Source organism: Mustela erminea, chromosome 3 (assembly GCF_009829155.1).
Source record: "Mustela erminea isolate mMusErm1 chromosome 3, mMusErm1.Pri, whole genome shotgun sequence".
Taxonomy (NCBI): Eukaryota; Metazoa; Chordata; class Mammalia; order Carnivora; family Mustelidae; genus Mustela; species Mustela erminea.
In genome coordinates, this window is record NC_045616.1 from 69321093 (window position 1) to 69337285 (window position 16193).

General features: G+C 46.0%; 1 protein-coding gene across 11 annotated transcripts in view; it reads right to left on the minus strand.

Moving 5' to 3' along the window:
• Positions 1 to 6635: 6635 nt before the first annotated feature.
• Positions 6636 to 16193, minus strand: part of MAST4 (microtubule associated serine/threonine kinase family member 4) — a 552196-nt gene continuing 542638 nt past the window's right edge. For all 11 annotated transcript variants that reach the window (XM_032336083.1, XM_032336081.1, XM_032336082.1 and 8 more), the window contains 3 exons: positions 14551 to 14687; positions 12228 to 12409; positions 6636 to 11863 (listed from right to left, as the gene is read on the minus strand). In XM_032336083.1, coding sequence (XP_032191974.1) covers positions 7995 to 11863; positions 12228 to 12409; positions 14551 to 14687 — 4188 coding nt within the window. In that variant the 3' untranslated portion in view covers positions 6636 to 7994. The remainder of the gene's footprint in view (positions 11864 to 12227; positions 12410 to 14550; positions 14688 to 16193) is intronic.

A 16193-nucleotide genomic window follows, 5' to 3' on the forward strand; every position in this document is an offset into this window, starting at 1 on the left:
GAGCCAGGGGCCATCATTGCTAACCAAACACAGCACAGACCCAAACACAGGCAGTATCTGTAGAATTCCCAGGCAGGAAACTCTCATCTCATTCCTACTCAGCCAATTCCTCACTAAGTATCATTTGCAGTTTTGAACTTTACAAAGTATGAGATAAATGGCTTTTAAATATTTTTTGTATAAGATGCAAATGGGGCAGCTGCCATGGTTTTCTCCCTTGAATGCTGAAGAAAAAGTTAGCTTGAGACATAGCAAGAAGGAATGTCATGAGTTCTAAGCAAGTCACAGCTGGGGATCCTGGGTGTTTAACCAGAATCAATTGCCTCGAAAGTTAAGAGTTAGAATGTTTCATAGGGGGAAGGTGAGGTTAGCTTGAAGGCTTCAAAGAATGGGCCAGCCAGGTGTGGCTCCCAGATACTGGTTTATGGCCAGAATCATCTGGGGGATTACTTACCAAACAGATTCCTCTGCCTAACCCCTAGATGTTGGAATTGTGTTAGACTGGGTTTGGCTCTAGGCTCTAGGCCAAATGATTTCACGCATGCAAAATATCCTTCCCTAATCTTACATTCATCAATATAGAGCTGAGGCACATGTTAGGCTCCATGAATCAAATGAATTGAAGAACTGCTCAATGTTCAATAATGGGAATAAGGGACTAAGGAGCCTTCAAACCCAAGGGCGAGACATCCCAGGGCATGCAGCCTATTATTCTCTTGCTACAATTGCCAGGCCACAAGACTCTGTTGCTAAACTCTGGTGCTCCCCCTACGACCCTCCACCCGCACTCCCATTCCATCCCTTCTACTTACAGTATGACATCATTTATTGAATAATGCTGGTCTTGAGAAAAGAAAGAACTAATCTACGGATTATTTTAAAAAGTCATTACTGTTCATGAAAAATTAAACAGGGAATTTCACTGAACTCTCATCTCCCCAAGTTGAGATATTCTTTAAGCATGTGACTGTTCAAGACAAGGCATTAGATCCCACAAAAGTTGGCAGAGGACAAGGGCCACCTTGGGTCTCCCTTTTTAGCTTTCTCTGATCTTTGGAAACAACCTAAATATTCAATAATAGATAAATGACTTAATAAATCAGATGATGTGAACAAACTGGGAGATGTTCTACATTCTTGGGTGGGATAGGAACATTGGAAACTTGTTGGTATGACTAGGAGTTGGAGGAATACAACTTAAAAGGAGATAAAGGTTTATATCTATTAGTCAAGCAAAAAGAAAGAGCTGAATAATAGCATCGGTAGGGATGTGGGGTTATAGGGACTATGTGCATGGCTTATGGACATAGATGGGTGAAGCCATTCAAGAACCCTGTGACAACAATTAGTCAAGTTAAATATGTGACCCACACATTCTGCGAGGGTGTATTTCCCAAGAAAATCTCACATTTCCACAATATTTAGTGTGGCATTATTTATGGAGGAGGATGTTCAAAGCAGTGTGAGTGTTCATTACCAGGAGAATGGGTAGGTACATGTGGAAGATTCCCACCATGGGTATTATACAGTCGTCGGGAACAGTGGGTTATATATAGCTATGGCTGTGTATTGGAACATTAAACACACCGTGTCAGAGGAGGTCATCCATAGGACATGACTACTGGTTGACCCATGAGCTGGACCTGCACCATCAGAGGCTACACACGCCCTCCCATTCTTGGAATGGACATTCTACCCACCATTCCCACAATGCGAGCTGTTTGAAGGAGCAGTCTGCAGGGAGCCATCTGGATGGTACATGTACCTGAACCCTATTAAGAGGTCTGTATAAACTTGAAAGATTCTGGCACATGGGTGCAGAGATCTACCTGTCTGTGGTCACCCAACACAAACCTCATATGCAAGTTTCCTTGTTTATTAAACCTGCCACCTACCAACCTGGACTGACCTGCCTCTTCCTTCTGCCTCTCCTTCCTCTTCCGGGACAGGGGCCAGTTTGTGAACCAAACAGAGAACTTGATGGGGAAAAAAACAAAGCCCAAATGACACATTAACACAATCATTTTTAGACATTAAAAATACATGGATACCTTAGAATGGCCAAAATTAACAAAACAGGAAACAACATGTGCTGGAGAGGATGTGGAGAAAGGGGAACCCTCTTACACTGTTGGTGGGAATGCAAGTTGGTGCAGCCTCTTTGGAGAACAGTGTGGAGATTCCTCAAGAAATTAAAAATAGACCTTCCCTATGACCCTGCAATTGCACTCCTGGGTATTTACCCCAAGGATACAGATGTCGTGAAAAGAAGGGCCATCTGTACCCCAATGTTTATAGCAGCAATGACCACGGTCGCCAAACTATGGAAAGAACCAAGATGCCCTTCAACGGACGAATGGATAAGAAAGATATGGTCCATATACACTATGGAGTATTATGCCTCCATCAGAAAGGATGAATACCCAACTTTTGTAGCAACATGGACGGGACTGGAAGAGATTATGCTGAGTGAAATAAGTCAAGCAGAGAGAGTCAATTATCATATGGTTTCACTTATTTGTGGAGCATAACAAATAGCATGGAGGACAAGGGGTGTTAGAGAGGAGAAGGGAGTTGGGGTAAATTGGAAGGGGAGGTGAATCACGAGAGACTATGGACTCTGAAAAACAATCTGAGGGGTTTGAAGTGGCGGGGGTTGGGAGGTTGGGGTACCAGGTGGTGGGTATTATAGAGGGCACGGATTGCATGGAGCACTGGGTGTGGTGAAAAAATAATGAATACTGTTTTTCTGAAAATAAATAAATTGAAAAAATTAAAAAAAAATACATGGATACAAAACCATACCTGTTTTTGTAAGAAAACAAGAAGATAAACCAGTTAATTCACATGGCTACCTAGAATTGTAGGGATAGAGTCAATGAACTCTGGCATAAACTGGCTGAGAACTGGAGAGCAAGACGACCCCAAGCGTCTGCCTCTGAGGCTCCCTGCCATGAAGGAAAGCAATACGGCACATCCATAAAATGAAATGCCACGCAGCCATTGTGAACAATACTGCAGAAGCGTATTTATAGATGTTGAAATATATTTGTGATTTAATACTCATCCAGGGAGGTCAGCCAACATCATGTCCCCTGTTACTTAAGTTTTTTGAAAAAAATTAAAAACCTATATAAATTGAAGAATGACAGAACACCTGGTGGGATCACAGCAATTCCTTTTTCTTCATCTCTGTACTTCGAATCTGCCTCCTATGACCATGTTAGGCACGGAAAAGGAGTTTTGTCATTGAAGAAAGACTTCTTTTGTTTCTACAAACAAGGGCAAGAAGAATAGAGAGGTCACTGGTTGTGACAATTTACAGGAACTGGAAAATGAAGCTGCCTTTTCCTAAAGCTCTATGTGTTTCCATGAGGTCAGGGAGCCATAGTTGTTCTAAGGATGCCCGCGTGGACGGAGCAGGGGGCTGAGGAGCCGGGGCTCGCACTACAGGCCAGCACCACCCTGAAGGATGTGGGCAGGTATCTGCAGGAATCACCCTAGTCCCCCAAAGAGTCAATCTGTCTCCAGCCTGGGAACGGCACTTCATGGCACTGTGTAACATGGTGTATGTATTCCAGAGGGACAGAATTTTCAGGCAAAGGATTTTTATTTAGGCAGGTTAGGGCTGGAGGTTATGGTGTTGGCAGGCTGACATATGAAACCCCAGTCAACGCAACACGCTTGCTTCAGGCCCCACGAACATCTTCATCCTTCACGTCCTGGCTACTGACAGCCGTCTCCAAGCAGTGTTAATGAAACAGGAGCTGAGCATTTGTTACAGGCTTTCAGCTGCACTGTGGTAATAGACGTTCTGCAAAGCTGTGTGCGGCAAGACCTAGCAACCATAGACAGCAGATCTTTTTTTTCTCAACATCAGAACAGGCTTGACTGGCACATCATGGAGGACAAAGGGAAGTCAAGTTTGGGGGCTTTTGGAAGGCATGGTTCCAGAAATCAGTGGGATGTTGTGTGTTTTTCCTTGAGGACTGGTGCGAAGATCCCAGCCTGTGGCCCAAGGAGTCTGAACTGCCAGAGAACTTGAATGTGAGCCAGACTGACTGACTTTCAATAGGCAAAAAGTAATGAACCCGAGGTTCAACAAAGGCACGGTCATTTCTAGCTTTTGTAGATAGACAAGATGTGGAGAATATTCATGGGCACAGACCTAGAAAAAAAGGACTAACACAAATCACTGCTTTTAGAATGGGTTAAAACCATACTGGTAGGTGGGAAATTAAATTTAGAGAGCTGCCCTACCCTTGAGTGGCTTCATTACTGGCCTGTATGGAAGGAAGCAGATTTCTGTAGTTAAGATTAAGCTATACTTCTTCCTGTTACATTTGTGTTACGAACCGGAAATCCTAGATGGGAAATTGCCAACTGACTCATTAGAATTAATCAAGGAGCCCTATTACAGAGAATGATTAGCTGCCTTGGCTTGAGGTCTCCCACCAATCACCAAACATGTAATTTTGCCCCGTATGATTTTTCTGCATGTTAAGAGACAATGAGATGGCTTCGAGCATTCACAGAGGGGCCCAGACCTGAATGCAACCACATGACATCTGGAGATGTTTAGAAAGGTCGACAGCTTTAGAGCCAGGAAAAAAAAAAACAAAAACAAAACAAAAAACCTGGATGCTAATATAGACTCTCTTCACAGCGTGTATATTAAGGGAATGACATCATCCATCTGGGGCTATTTCCTCATCTGTAAAATAGGGATGCTGCTACCATCTGGGTTGGGGCTCAAATGACATGGAAGATGAAAAGTATCTTGTCCAGCACTAGGCATGCACACACACACCTACATATACAATAAATGTTAGGCTGCTTCTTTCATTTCTGGTGGTTTCAATGGCTTTGATTACAAAAAGGGAGAAAGGAAGAGAGGAAATGAACGAAGACAGGGCAAAATGCAATTGATGGAGGAAGGTTTCTGGAGAACTGAAGGAGCTGGAGCTGGTGTCCCTGAGAAGGAGACTGTATGGAGACAGTGACTGTGGTGTGGAAGCTGTCAAGTTCTGCAGGCAAGGAAGAAGGTTGGTAGAAAACATAGGAAGGCATTATAGGAAGACTTAATCTTTAAGAAGAAAGCATTTGTGTAAGTAAAAAAAAAAAAAAAAAAAAATTAGGGGCACCTGGGTGGCTCAGTCAGTTAAATGTCTGCTTTTGGCTCAGGTCATAATCTCAGGGTCCTGGGATCAAGTCCTGCATTAGGCTCCTGCTCAGTGGGGAGTCTGCATCTCCCCCTCCCTCTGCCTCTCTGCCTATTTGTTCTTGCTCTCTCCCCCTCCTCAAATAAATAAAATTAAAAAAAATTAGTAAACCATTCCCCTCCATAAAAAGCCATCTGTAAAGCTGCATACTTCCCATAATATACAGTTATATTCAGTAACATTTTAGGGATGTATGTATACACATAAGGAAAGAACATGTTAGTCATTATCTTTTCATGCTAAATTTTTATTTCAATGTTATGCAACTGCATAAGTATAAATATTTGTTCAATATACAACAATTAGGACATCCATAGGGAACTTCTTAGAGAAAATAAGACTGCAAACACTTTATTGCACAGATCCTAACAGACTTTGAAGCTGGTCAACCTACAGCTGGGAGTTCTACCGAGGAGCACATCTTACAATCACAGGAGACTGACTGGAGAGAACACAGGAGAATTCCTACCAGCTGACTGGAGAGGTTTACAACAACAAACAGGTATTACATGAATGCAACCTGAAGTACTCTTTACTCATCCAAAATGCAAAAACATATTTGGCAAAAATGATAATACACTATACAAAATATACATAAAAATATCATTTGTAAACGAGCAGCTAGTTGTGCTTTAAAGGAAACTGGACAGTTAAAAAGCAAAGGCTGTAAACCATGAACTACCTCCCCGATACATCTGTCGAGGTGTCTGGATACAGAAGACTGGGTTATGACAACCACCAAACACAGATATGAATTATAAATGTTGAGACCACTTTGGAAACCCATTTGAGTTCTTTTACAATACTTATTTCTTCTACAATTTCACGACAGAGCGATGGGGAAGAGCAGAAACTACGTGGGGAAAAAAAATCAGGGGCAAGGAGGAGACTTTTTTACTTTTATTTATTTTTTTCCATTGCCATCTCATTGTACAATGAAGGACAACCAAGCAGTCAGTTAAGTTATGCCTTTGTTTTTGGAGCAGGGTTTACAGCCTCACTAAATAATTTATAATCCAGAGGCTGTGCTTAGAGGAACAATTTTATAGCTTGAAGATACTAAGACAGCCGAGGGGGTTTGGGTGCCGAATTAGTATTTATCGGTAATATTTTTTTCTCTTGAAAAACAAAACAGAACAAAAATCCTACTATGGATCCCAAACATCTTATAAAGACTTATCTGTGTGTATTTTCTCTTAGTGCCTTTAGTACTTATGTCAGCAAGTGTCGTCTTACAATATAAAACAAGCCACCAGGACAACTGCAACGAAAACAAACAAAAACCCCCTCAGCACTAAAATGATTTGACAAATTCTACATATTCCATGGTATACAAAATTTAAATAAGGCTTAGCAAAAGTAAAAAGGACACATTCAAGCACCAAATAGCTCCACCGAGTCTTTTTTTTTATTAAAAAATGCTGCTCTTTATTAATACAGTATTTATTTTTTTTTGCATACAAATAAAGAGATCGTGTTATGTAATGTATGGAGCTACTCGATGCATCAGAAATGAATGTGAAACCCAGGAACTTGCTAAAAACAGCAAGCTTCATCTACAACATAAGGCCCCAGCTATGTATTAAAATGTATCTGATGTCCTGATTATTCATTAATATATATGCTATGATGCCAAAATCCACCCCCTGTTTCCCCTCAAAAAAAGCAAAATTTAAAACCTCTTCCAATGCCTGATCCTTCTTACTCGATTTAAGCACTGTCAGATTCGTGTGCAGCCAGTAATTTTCCTTTTTGTTCAAGAGCAGGGCTGGTGCAAAAGTCCTATGAAATGTGTGCTTCTTGGACTAGTGACTCATAGCATAAAGGCCTGAGTTTAAGAGCATGGAAAGAAAAAGAAGGGAAAGTAAGGGAAAGTTGACGTGTGTTTATAGCCCACACTCCAGCGAGGGTGAAGACCCTACACACACACTCACAGACAAGCACAACTGGCCTTTCAGACAGTTGGACCCAGGATCAGAACGTCCACTGGGATGGCTGTGCAGTGACAATGGTTAGCTCCCTTGGTTCTGGCCATTCCTAACAGAGGAAAGCTTCCAAATGCGGTGATTAGAGTAGTTCTTGCTTTCGGATCTGGAAACACAGGTAGCCAGATACAGTACTACCAAAATCTCTCCTGAAAAGTACACACAAAAACTCACGATCTACTGTATCTAGGACTTTCTTCCACCTTTAATTCTACTTAGAATGCTTTAACTTAGAAAAATGTAGCCTTGAAATATTCTCTTAAACCACAGACCAAAACATGTGGGTGGGTGCGTATGTACACGAATAGGAGCATAGCTCTACTTTTTAATACACCCATTTTTAACCGTTTTGCTTCATTACTACATTATGATAAGTGGTAAAGCAAAAATCTTAACTGGGGAAAACAAAACAAAACAAAACAAAGCTGTGGTAAACAACGCAATCACAGCAGCAAGGTACCGACTCTCAGTCCCAAACCAAACACATTGCTAGGTATTTACAGAGAAAATCTTTTTCCTCAGCAACCCTCAACTGTAAAGGTTATTCCATTGTTGTTGTTTGTACAAACACTATCTGGTAACAGTTTTACCGGTAACGATCGGGAAGGCAATTGGAAGAAGGTCCCCTCTTTCTTTCCGACTTTCTCTCCCTCTCCCTGTCCATCCGCAGTGAGGCTCCAGGCTCTGCCCGGTGGGCGTTGCCACACAGTGCTGGTTTCGAAAGGTAGTCAAGACTCAGGTACACATTCAGGTCGGGTCTCCCTAGTCTGGCCTGGGGCCTGCCCCACTACGAGGCCTTTTTGTGAGGGCTGCTACGCACACTCTCTTTCCCCCGCCTCTGCCGGACCACAAAGTCCTTCTCAGAAGAAAGGGTGATGGGCCGGTCAGGGTTTGGAGCTGGGGACGCCTTGACTTCTCTGCCTGGGTTCTGTTTCCGAGTCTGAGGGGGCTGGGTTGGGACAGGCTCTTTCCCTTTGGTTTCTCCTGCGGTGGCAGTTACTGACAGGGCCCTGTCCCGGTGGCCGGCACCCCCCGCCACACTCGGGCCAGGGTGGTGCAATTCCAGAGTGACGGTGGGGCTCCGAAAAGATGGCAAGGAGTCACTCTTGGTCATGTGGGTTCTGCCATCCCCCCCAGGCAGGGCCTTAGCCGCAGCCCCGCCAGCCTTGGTGGAAGACGCATCGCTGCCACTCGTGGTGGCCTCTCGCGCCCCCGGTCTGGCTTCAGGAAAGCTGGAAGAGTAACTCAGAGACTTCTCCGGGAGGGCAGTGGATCGCAAAGAGCTCTGCCCAGTGGCCGAGGGTGACCGCTTCATGCCACTGGGCTTGCCTGCCTCATTCAGCGGCTTCTGGGCACTCAGCCCTTTCCCCTTGGCCTCTGACAAGCCTTTCCCAACAGCAGCTGCTGGCCTCTCTGTGCCTTTTGGCCTGGCCTCGCTAGATGCCAGGGGAAGGCTGGCCTCAGGCTTCCCACTCTCTGTGGCGACATAAAGTGCTTCAGTGCATTTCTTGCCCTCAGACTTCCTGTCAGTGGTAGTGGTGGCCAGTGAACTTGGACTCATGTCTGTCTGTTTGCACAGAGGTGGGCAGTCTTTCACAGTGGATGGTTTGGGGTGCTTTGGAGACAGGTTTTGCTTTTCACTGACAGTGGCGGGTTTCTGGTCTACCAACTCATCTACTCCTGGGCGTCTTTGCCATGGCAGGAGCGTGGGCTTTTCTAGCCCCTCTGGGGGATGCCCAAAACTGGCGGGTTTCAGCCGGGTGTCTAGAAGACCCCCTTCGGCCTGCAGTGGGACTGAGGGTCCACCTCCTCCCTGGCCCATCGCATCGCTAACTGTGTTCAGGGAACCTGGGAGGGCAGGGAACGCATCCAAGATGCCCTTGCTGCAGCCCTTCCCCTCTCGGCTGGGGCCAGCAGGGGGCTGAGAACCAGGCTCTCTGCCCACTGCAGGACCACTGCTTAGCTTCTGGGAGGAGAGGGCCCTGTCTGGGTGCTTCGACTTTGGAGGGCTCGGGTCAGGGCCAGGCCTGGGCTTGTGGCTGCTGCTTTCACTGTGCGCTGTGGTCGGCTTGGGAGGGCCCTGGAGGCCCAGGCCAGGTTCTGCAGCACAGGGCTTGCCCCCGGGCTCTCCGGCTGAGCCGTGGCTCAGCGAGCTGCTGTGTGGCCGAGCCGCCAGGCCGTGCAGTTCTTTGGTGACTGGGACTGGCTGAGAGCTACTGCTGACATGCTTCTGTGGAGGCTGTTCCTTCCCTTCCAGCTCCTTGGGACTGTCTCTCGGCAAGACGGGGAAACCAGAGAGGAGGTCTCCTCTCCCATTCTCAGGGCCGGGTGGCGGCTGGGAACGCCGGGCTGGAGGGGCTTCTGGCTGGGGCTCCGTGCCACCTCTTCCTCTGCCCAGCTCCTTCTCAAGAGTCCCTGCTGAAGGCAAATGAGAGTCCTCCCTCGCCAGAGGCCTCACCTCCACGCAGCCATCTCTGGGGCTTGCTTTGCCACAAGACCCCCATGCTTTCTCTGTGGGGTGGGGCTGTGTGTAGCAGTCAGGGCGGGGCCTTCCCCCAGAGGGGAGGTTTCTGGAATCATCATGGGTTTTAGCAGCTTCTGGAGGACACAGCTCGGTGGAGGGGTCTCTTTGAGAGTCAACCCTCAGAGCAGACCGCTCGCCTCTGGCTGCGGAAGGGCCCCTTTCAGAGGATTCCCTCCCGCTCAGCTTCTCTCTCGAGGGGGTACTTTCAGGGGGCAGCAGGCTGCGGGACCTGGATGGGTCGGTGCTGTGGGGGTTCTGCCCCAGGAAGGGGAGGAGTTTAATGTCGGGGCTGTGGTCTTGGTGTTTGCTGGGGCCCCCCTCCTTCTGCTGGGGATTGCTTTCCATGACCGTCACTGGGCTCCTGGCAGCATGGGAAGCTTTCCTGTCCCGCTTTAGGTCTGGCTCAGGCAAGGAAGCTGCTGGTGAATTCTGGAGAGCCCGGCTAGAGGATGGGAACCGGGACTCCAGCAGGTAGGACTTACTCATCCTGAAGCTGGCAGGGGAGGGCTCCCTCTGACCCGCTGTGTCACCCTTCATGCCCCCGCCACTGGGGAGAGCTGGTGGCACAGAGGGCCCCACATCACTGGCTGGGCTGGGGCTCTGTGCAGGCTCCGGGGACGGCAGCTCTGTCTTGGAGGCCTGAGGTCCAGACAGGAGCGCAATATCCAGAGTGCCCTCAATTGGCTTCAGGCAGGACACGGACCTACCTTCCATCTTATACTCAGAGGGGCTTTTGCGGACAGGTGACTCAGGAGCGACCAAGCCCGGCTTTTCCCCTCCACCATCCACCCGGCCAGCGAGGGCCTTGAGAGGGACAAAAGCAGCAGCACTGATCTGAGCCGGGTGGGCACTGCTGACGAATGCTCGGCTCTCAGAGGCTGGCAGGGCCTCCTGCTGTCCACCCACAGCCCGGACTGGGTTCCCAGGCAGGCTTTCGTGGGCACTCGAGGTCATCTTGGGCTTGAGCACAGAGCACGGGCTGTCATCTTTGTCTTCAAGGGACACTTTCTTTCGGAGGTAATCGATGTTGGCCAGTTTGCTGTCTAACTTCTCACATCGGGGACAATCCTTGGCCTGGGAGGCCTTCTCCATGTTCTCCCCCTTCGTGGAGCTAGACCTGTCTGTGGCGTGACAGAGACTGTCCTGGAGGGTGCTGGCAGCAGAGGTGCGCTTAAAGTCACAGATGCCCTGGCTGTGGTCCCCGGGGGCCAGGACATGGCCCGTTGCTGCCCCTTCTGAGGTCACCCCCTCGCTGACCCGAACGCTGGCCTGCTTGTGAAGAGCCCCCTTCAGCAGACTGCCCAGGGACTGGGTCTCCTGCAAGGCCCCTTTGTTTTCAAAATGGTTTGACCTTTCTAAAGCCTTTGGGTATATTTTCTTCTCTCTCTCTTCCAGCCTCAAAGTTGAGAGGTTTTCTAAATCACTACCAAGTCCATGGGATTTCTGTTGGGGTTCCTGTTTCTCCAGGAACCCATCCGGTTTCTTCACTACCACCTTGGCCTTCAGCTTCTCTCGGTCCAGCTCGTCCACAGACTCCTGTCTCCCCAGCTTCCGGGACACAGGGCGCTTCAGGCAGCCTTGCTCAACGGGCCTGGCACGGCTGAGTGAGGGTGCGTCACACACGTTCTCCTCCAAGCTCTGCAAGGTCACTTCCCGCTGAGGCTGTTCCCGCTGCACTTCCTCCTGGGTCACCTCCAGGCTGTGCTTGCGGGAACACAGGTGCTTTTTGTCACTACCATAGGAGGGGGAGAGCTTCTCCTCCGACTGCACGCGCTTGAGCAACGGGGACCTTGGGGGCTCTGCGCTCTTTGGCCTCACGATATGTCTGACGATGGTGGGCGGGGAGTGCATTTTGCTGGGGAAGGCTTGAGCGATCTTGGAATTGCCAAGCGAGTGTCCCAACAGAGGGGATGGTGACCGCTGGGGGGAGGTGGGCTGTGGCGTTGGAGAGGGGGTCCTGGCCAGTGGGGAGAGAGGGATGCTACCAGCCGACTTGCGCCTTCCCGACCGGTAGCGCTGTCCGCTGAGTTTGGGGGCCAGGCCATGAAGGGTACTGGGTCGGATGTGTCCTGACCCTGCTGGGGAATTGGGGGCACTAGAGCTTGGGGAGCTGCTTTGGGAAGAATTAGTACCTGTGGGTAGAAAACAGAAAGCCATGAGCAATGGACTCCTTCCCTTTCCCTTCCATGCTTCCAACCCAAACTCTCTTCTATCAGCTTAGATAAAGGTCAGCAAATTGTCTCAGCATTTAACTCTAATGAATACATGCTTTTCAGATACATCTTCCCCACATCAGGGTCCAACCCAGTACTTCCTGTCTTAATGTTCTAAACAACCACATCTCACGACGGCCCCATAAATCCTGTTCACTACCATCTACATCCTCAACCATCTTTCATTAACCTGGAATAAGCCTCCTGTCCCTCAGGAGCTCACATGGTGATTCTGACCACCTCTCAACTCTCCCTTGCTGCGTGGGCCAGGAGACTAGCTCACCTGATGGGAAGTCGGGGGTGGAGCGATAGCTGGGCGTCGGCGACCGGGGAGACAAGCTGTGCGTGGGGGAACCCGGGAGGCTCTCCCCTGAGGACAGGGACCGGTTCAAGCAGGAGAAACTTCGGCTGGTGTGGAGCAAAGGAGAAGGCTGCTTGGCTAGTTTTTTGAAAAGGGATCTTCTCCTGGAGTGAAAACCGGAGACAACAGATTAGATTCTACACTTGGGGCCTCCCCGTCCCTGTGCAACACCTCTGCAGTCAGTTCACACCTCGGCAGCAGGGACAGCGGTCCCGGGGCAGATCCTACCCTAAGGTGCAGGTTCCCACTTTCAAATTAAAAACCTTGTGACTTAGAAAGGAAGAGTCTTTGATATTATACAGTGGAAGCTCTCCCAATTCTCCAATACTTCAGGCAGAGCTGAGAAAAAAGGAAAAATATAAAACACATGCGACATTTACTCATTTCTTTGTCAGGTTTATGAGGAGGGCGTTCTTGACCTGAAAGCTTCTGAGCATGTACCCTCAGATACAATAACACAATTTAATTAAGAGGTAATACCAAGTAAATCTCTGAAAGAAAAACCATTATCTTAGATATAGAATTCTTTAATGGTGATACGCTGGGCAGTGGCTTTATCTAGAAGGGGCTGTTTGCGGTGCTTATACCACAGTGGGCTCTTGAAAATTCCTAATGACAATGTAGGCTACACATTAACATAGAAAAAGCGAGAAAGGTGAACCGAAGCTTATTGTGTCAGCAGGGCACCAGACGCTATGCTGCAGCAGAAGCAAATGTGTATTTAGTGCTCAAAAAGCGTATCTTAAAGCAATAAAAAAAAAAAAAAAAAAAAGAGCTTCTGATGGCTAAGAAATGCAAGTGGCTCTAGAAAGTTCTTTTACCTTTGCCATTATGCAAGCCTCACTCACCCCCACAGTGAGCTTAAGCACACGTTTAAACACTGCTACCCCTTGGAAAAAGTGTGTTCTGTCTAACTTAAAGCACAATCCAGATACTAAGCACACATTAAAAAAATTTAGGAATCACTCATTTATCTAATATCTAATAGACTACACATCTCAGAACTGGTGTGTTTAATTTTAATCAAAGCAATAAATGTAGTTGGGTTAAATAATGACATTATCTTATACAGTTCATAATGAAGAACAGCAAGTGTGCTACTCTGTCCTTGGCACACTTGGCTGAGAAACCACTTTCTACTCCTTGAGCTGTTTCTTCTATCTGTCTGCACATTGCTACGGAATCTCTTTATACTATGTTTTCGTTTTTCAGTTTTAGAAACTATCTATTGACTTCCCAGCACAGAAGATGAGGATTAAGCTTCTCCCCAAGCACCTTTCTGCCTTCTGACCAAATACACTTCCCTTTTTCTATTCCTCCCTCTACAGCTAAACCAAAACTTTCAGTTAGAGAAAAGGGTGGTCTTTTTTCCTCTCTATTTTTATATTATAAATACTGTCCACGGCTGGGCTAGGCAAAGCATAATTCCACTTCCTTTCTTGTATGCTTTTGTCTTTCCTGGAATTAATAAGCATTCTTTTTTTCATTTGCTTATTTTCCCACATTTCTATCACTAAAAATCCTCTTAATACAATCAGACACATTAGATCTAAGTAGGCAAAGGAGGGATACTGCTGGGACATCACGCAGGGAGCCCATCCAGACAGCTGACTAGGGAGAAATGTCCCCACGGCAAGCACATACACGAAGCTTGCCAGTGTGTGCAGAGAGCACAAAAACACTCACGGTGCCTCCCAGATTATAAATGTGTACCCCAGTTAGATCTTCAGCCAGTAAAACAAAACCTCTTTACTTGTAGGCTTACTTGGATGCTTTTAAGATATAGTTATTTCCAAATATCTGCCATTTAAAAAACTGTATGTTTTCAGGTAATGTAAAGGCTATTATTAAAAGTAGATTTCATGCTAAAAACTGCCTGAAGATCCAACACCTTAAATCCAACTCACCTGAAATGAATTCTAGAGGCTTAAGAAACAGTAAATGGCTTTTCATGGTACTCACACAGTAAAAAAAACAAAAACCAAAAACCAAAAAAACCAAAAAAAACAAAACAAAACAAAACACCAATCTGAATTCTCCTACAATATAACTCTGTAAATCTTTTCATTGTGAAAAGTAATGCTATTATGAATATGAACTTTAATGTACAAATATCTGAACCATAGCATGAAATTTCTCACAGAGCAATGGATCTTTCTCAGACAGACGTGTTTAAGTTAAGTAAGGAGTAACTTTCCTCCAACAAGGTATATACCAAAATCGCAAAAATACTGCTTTAACTAACCTTTCTAGACTTTCTTTCTTTTTAGATTTCTTGCTCCGCCTCACCATCCGGCTCTTATAGCTGTTTCTCCTGGCTGGTCCCGTTTTGATTGATGTGTTTTCAAACGGGGTAGTAGTGATTGACACCTTATTTCCACTCTATAAAAAAAAAAAATGGGACAGGATTAAAGGGATATTCTGGGAGGAAACAAGATTTGGAACTGGGCTAGGAGATTCAAAGACAAATAAAGATACTTAAAGATATATGTACAAAAGCCTTCCATTTCTAAGTAACCTTTTAATAAAGCAGGAACATCCTAATAGAACACAAAGGGTAGACAGCAAAACGACAGGTTTCTTTAAGAGGGCAGGCTCTGGACTCCACAGATGTGAGTTCAAATCCAAGTCCTGTGACTGCAGGAGATTGCTTCTCCTCTCTGGGCCTCAAACACCTGCCCTGTCTACCAGCGGAATCAGACCTACCTCACAGAGGCTCATGTGAGGACTCCACAGGATGGAGTTAAGAAAGGCTTTAGCACCAAGTGTGACATGTGGAAAGTGCTCTATAAATAAGTTACCTTCATCCATAGGTATGGAGTATAAATGTGCCCAGGGGCTGTCTGTTCTTGGTTGATTTATTTTACTTTTTTCTCCTTTTTGTGTTTTTCCTTTGACCTAGAAATCATAGTCTAGGAAAACTGAAAGAGACTTTTTAAGTATTTTAAAAGATTTCTTTCCTGTCACCCTAAAACTTGTCAGCTTGCAGAACTGGAAAGTTGATGCCAGTGAGTATAAAACAGCTTATCTTTAACCAGGTCATACATGGGGAGGTAACTCCTGGTGGATTACTGGGTATTTCACTCACTGCTGGAACAGGACTTGCTGGGAAGGCCCTGAGGTTAGAAAGGACAGTGGAGTCAGAAGCCGGGCTGAGGGGTGCCGAGGGCAGATGGTAAGACTGATTCCCTTCACTCCCACATCAATGACCTCTTCTTGAATTTCTTAATAACTGGGGGAGAAACATATCCTTTCAAAGCCACAGATGGCCCTGATTACCTTGAAAAGACAAGAATTATAAGGAGAAAGCTCTTTTCAAAGGCCTAAGCCTGGGAAACACCTAGCAGTTTAGCTCTAAGTGATAGGAGAGTTGAGTATGGTGGGGGTCAGGGGACTCAACCAAGGAGGACTGACTGCTTTCATGTTAACATCTACTCTGCTGCTTCAATTTGGGAAATAATACATGATATTATAAGAAGTAATTGTAGAGCATAAGTGAAAATAAAAATCATGGAGAAACCTATCACTCAGCTAACACTGATAATATTTCAGAATATTTCTTGATCTCTTTTCGGGTACATATAAATTATGCACGTATATGGACATACTTCAGAAATGATTTTAATCTTAGTTAATCTAATATTTAGCTTTATGTTGTTTTTCCATCTCACATATACAACTTGGAAAACATTCCCTGCATCATTGAATGTTCATTGAGAACATAATTTTTATTGGCTGTATAAATAATATTCCATGAGATGGGTGAATCAAAACTTATTTCCATACTTTTCTACTTTTCAATTCTTTTAAGGGTTGTCATAAATAGCCCTATCTATAAATCACTTGTTTTAATCTCTGTCATTTTCCTTAGATTACATAATTAGAGTC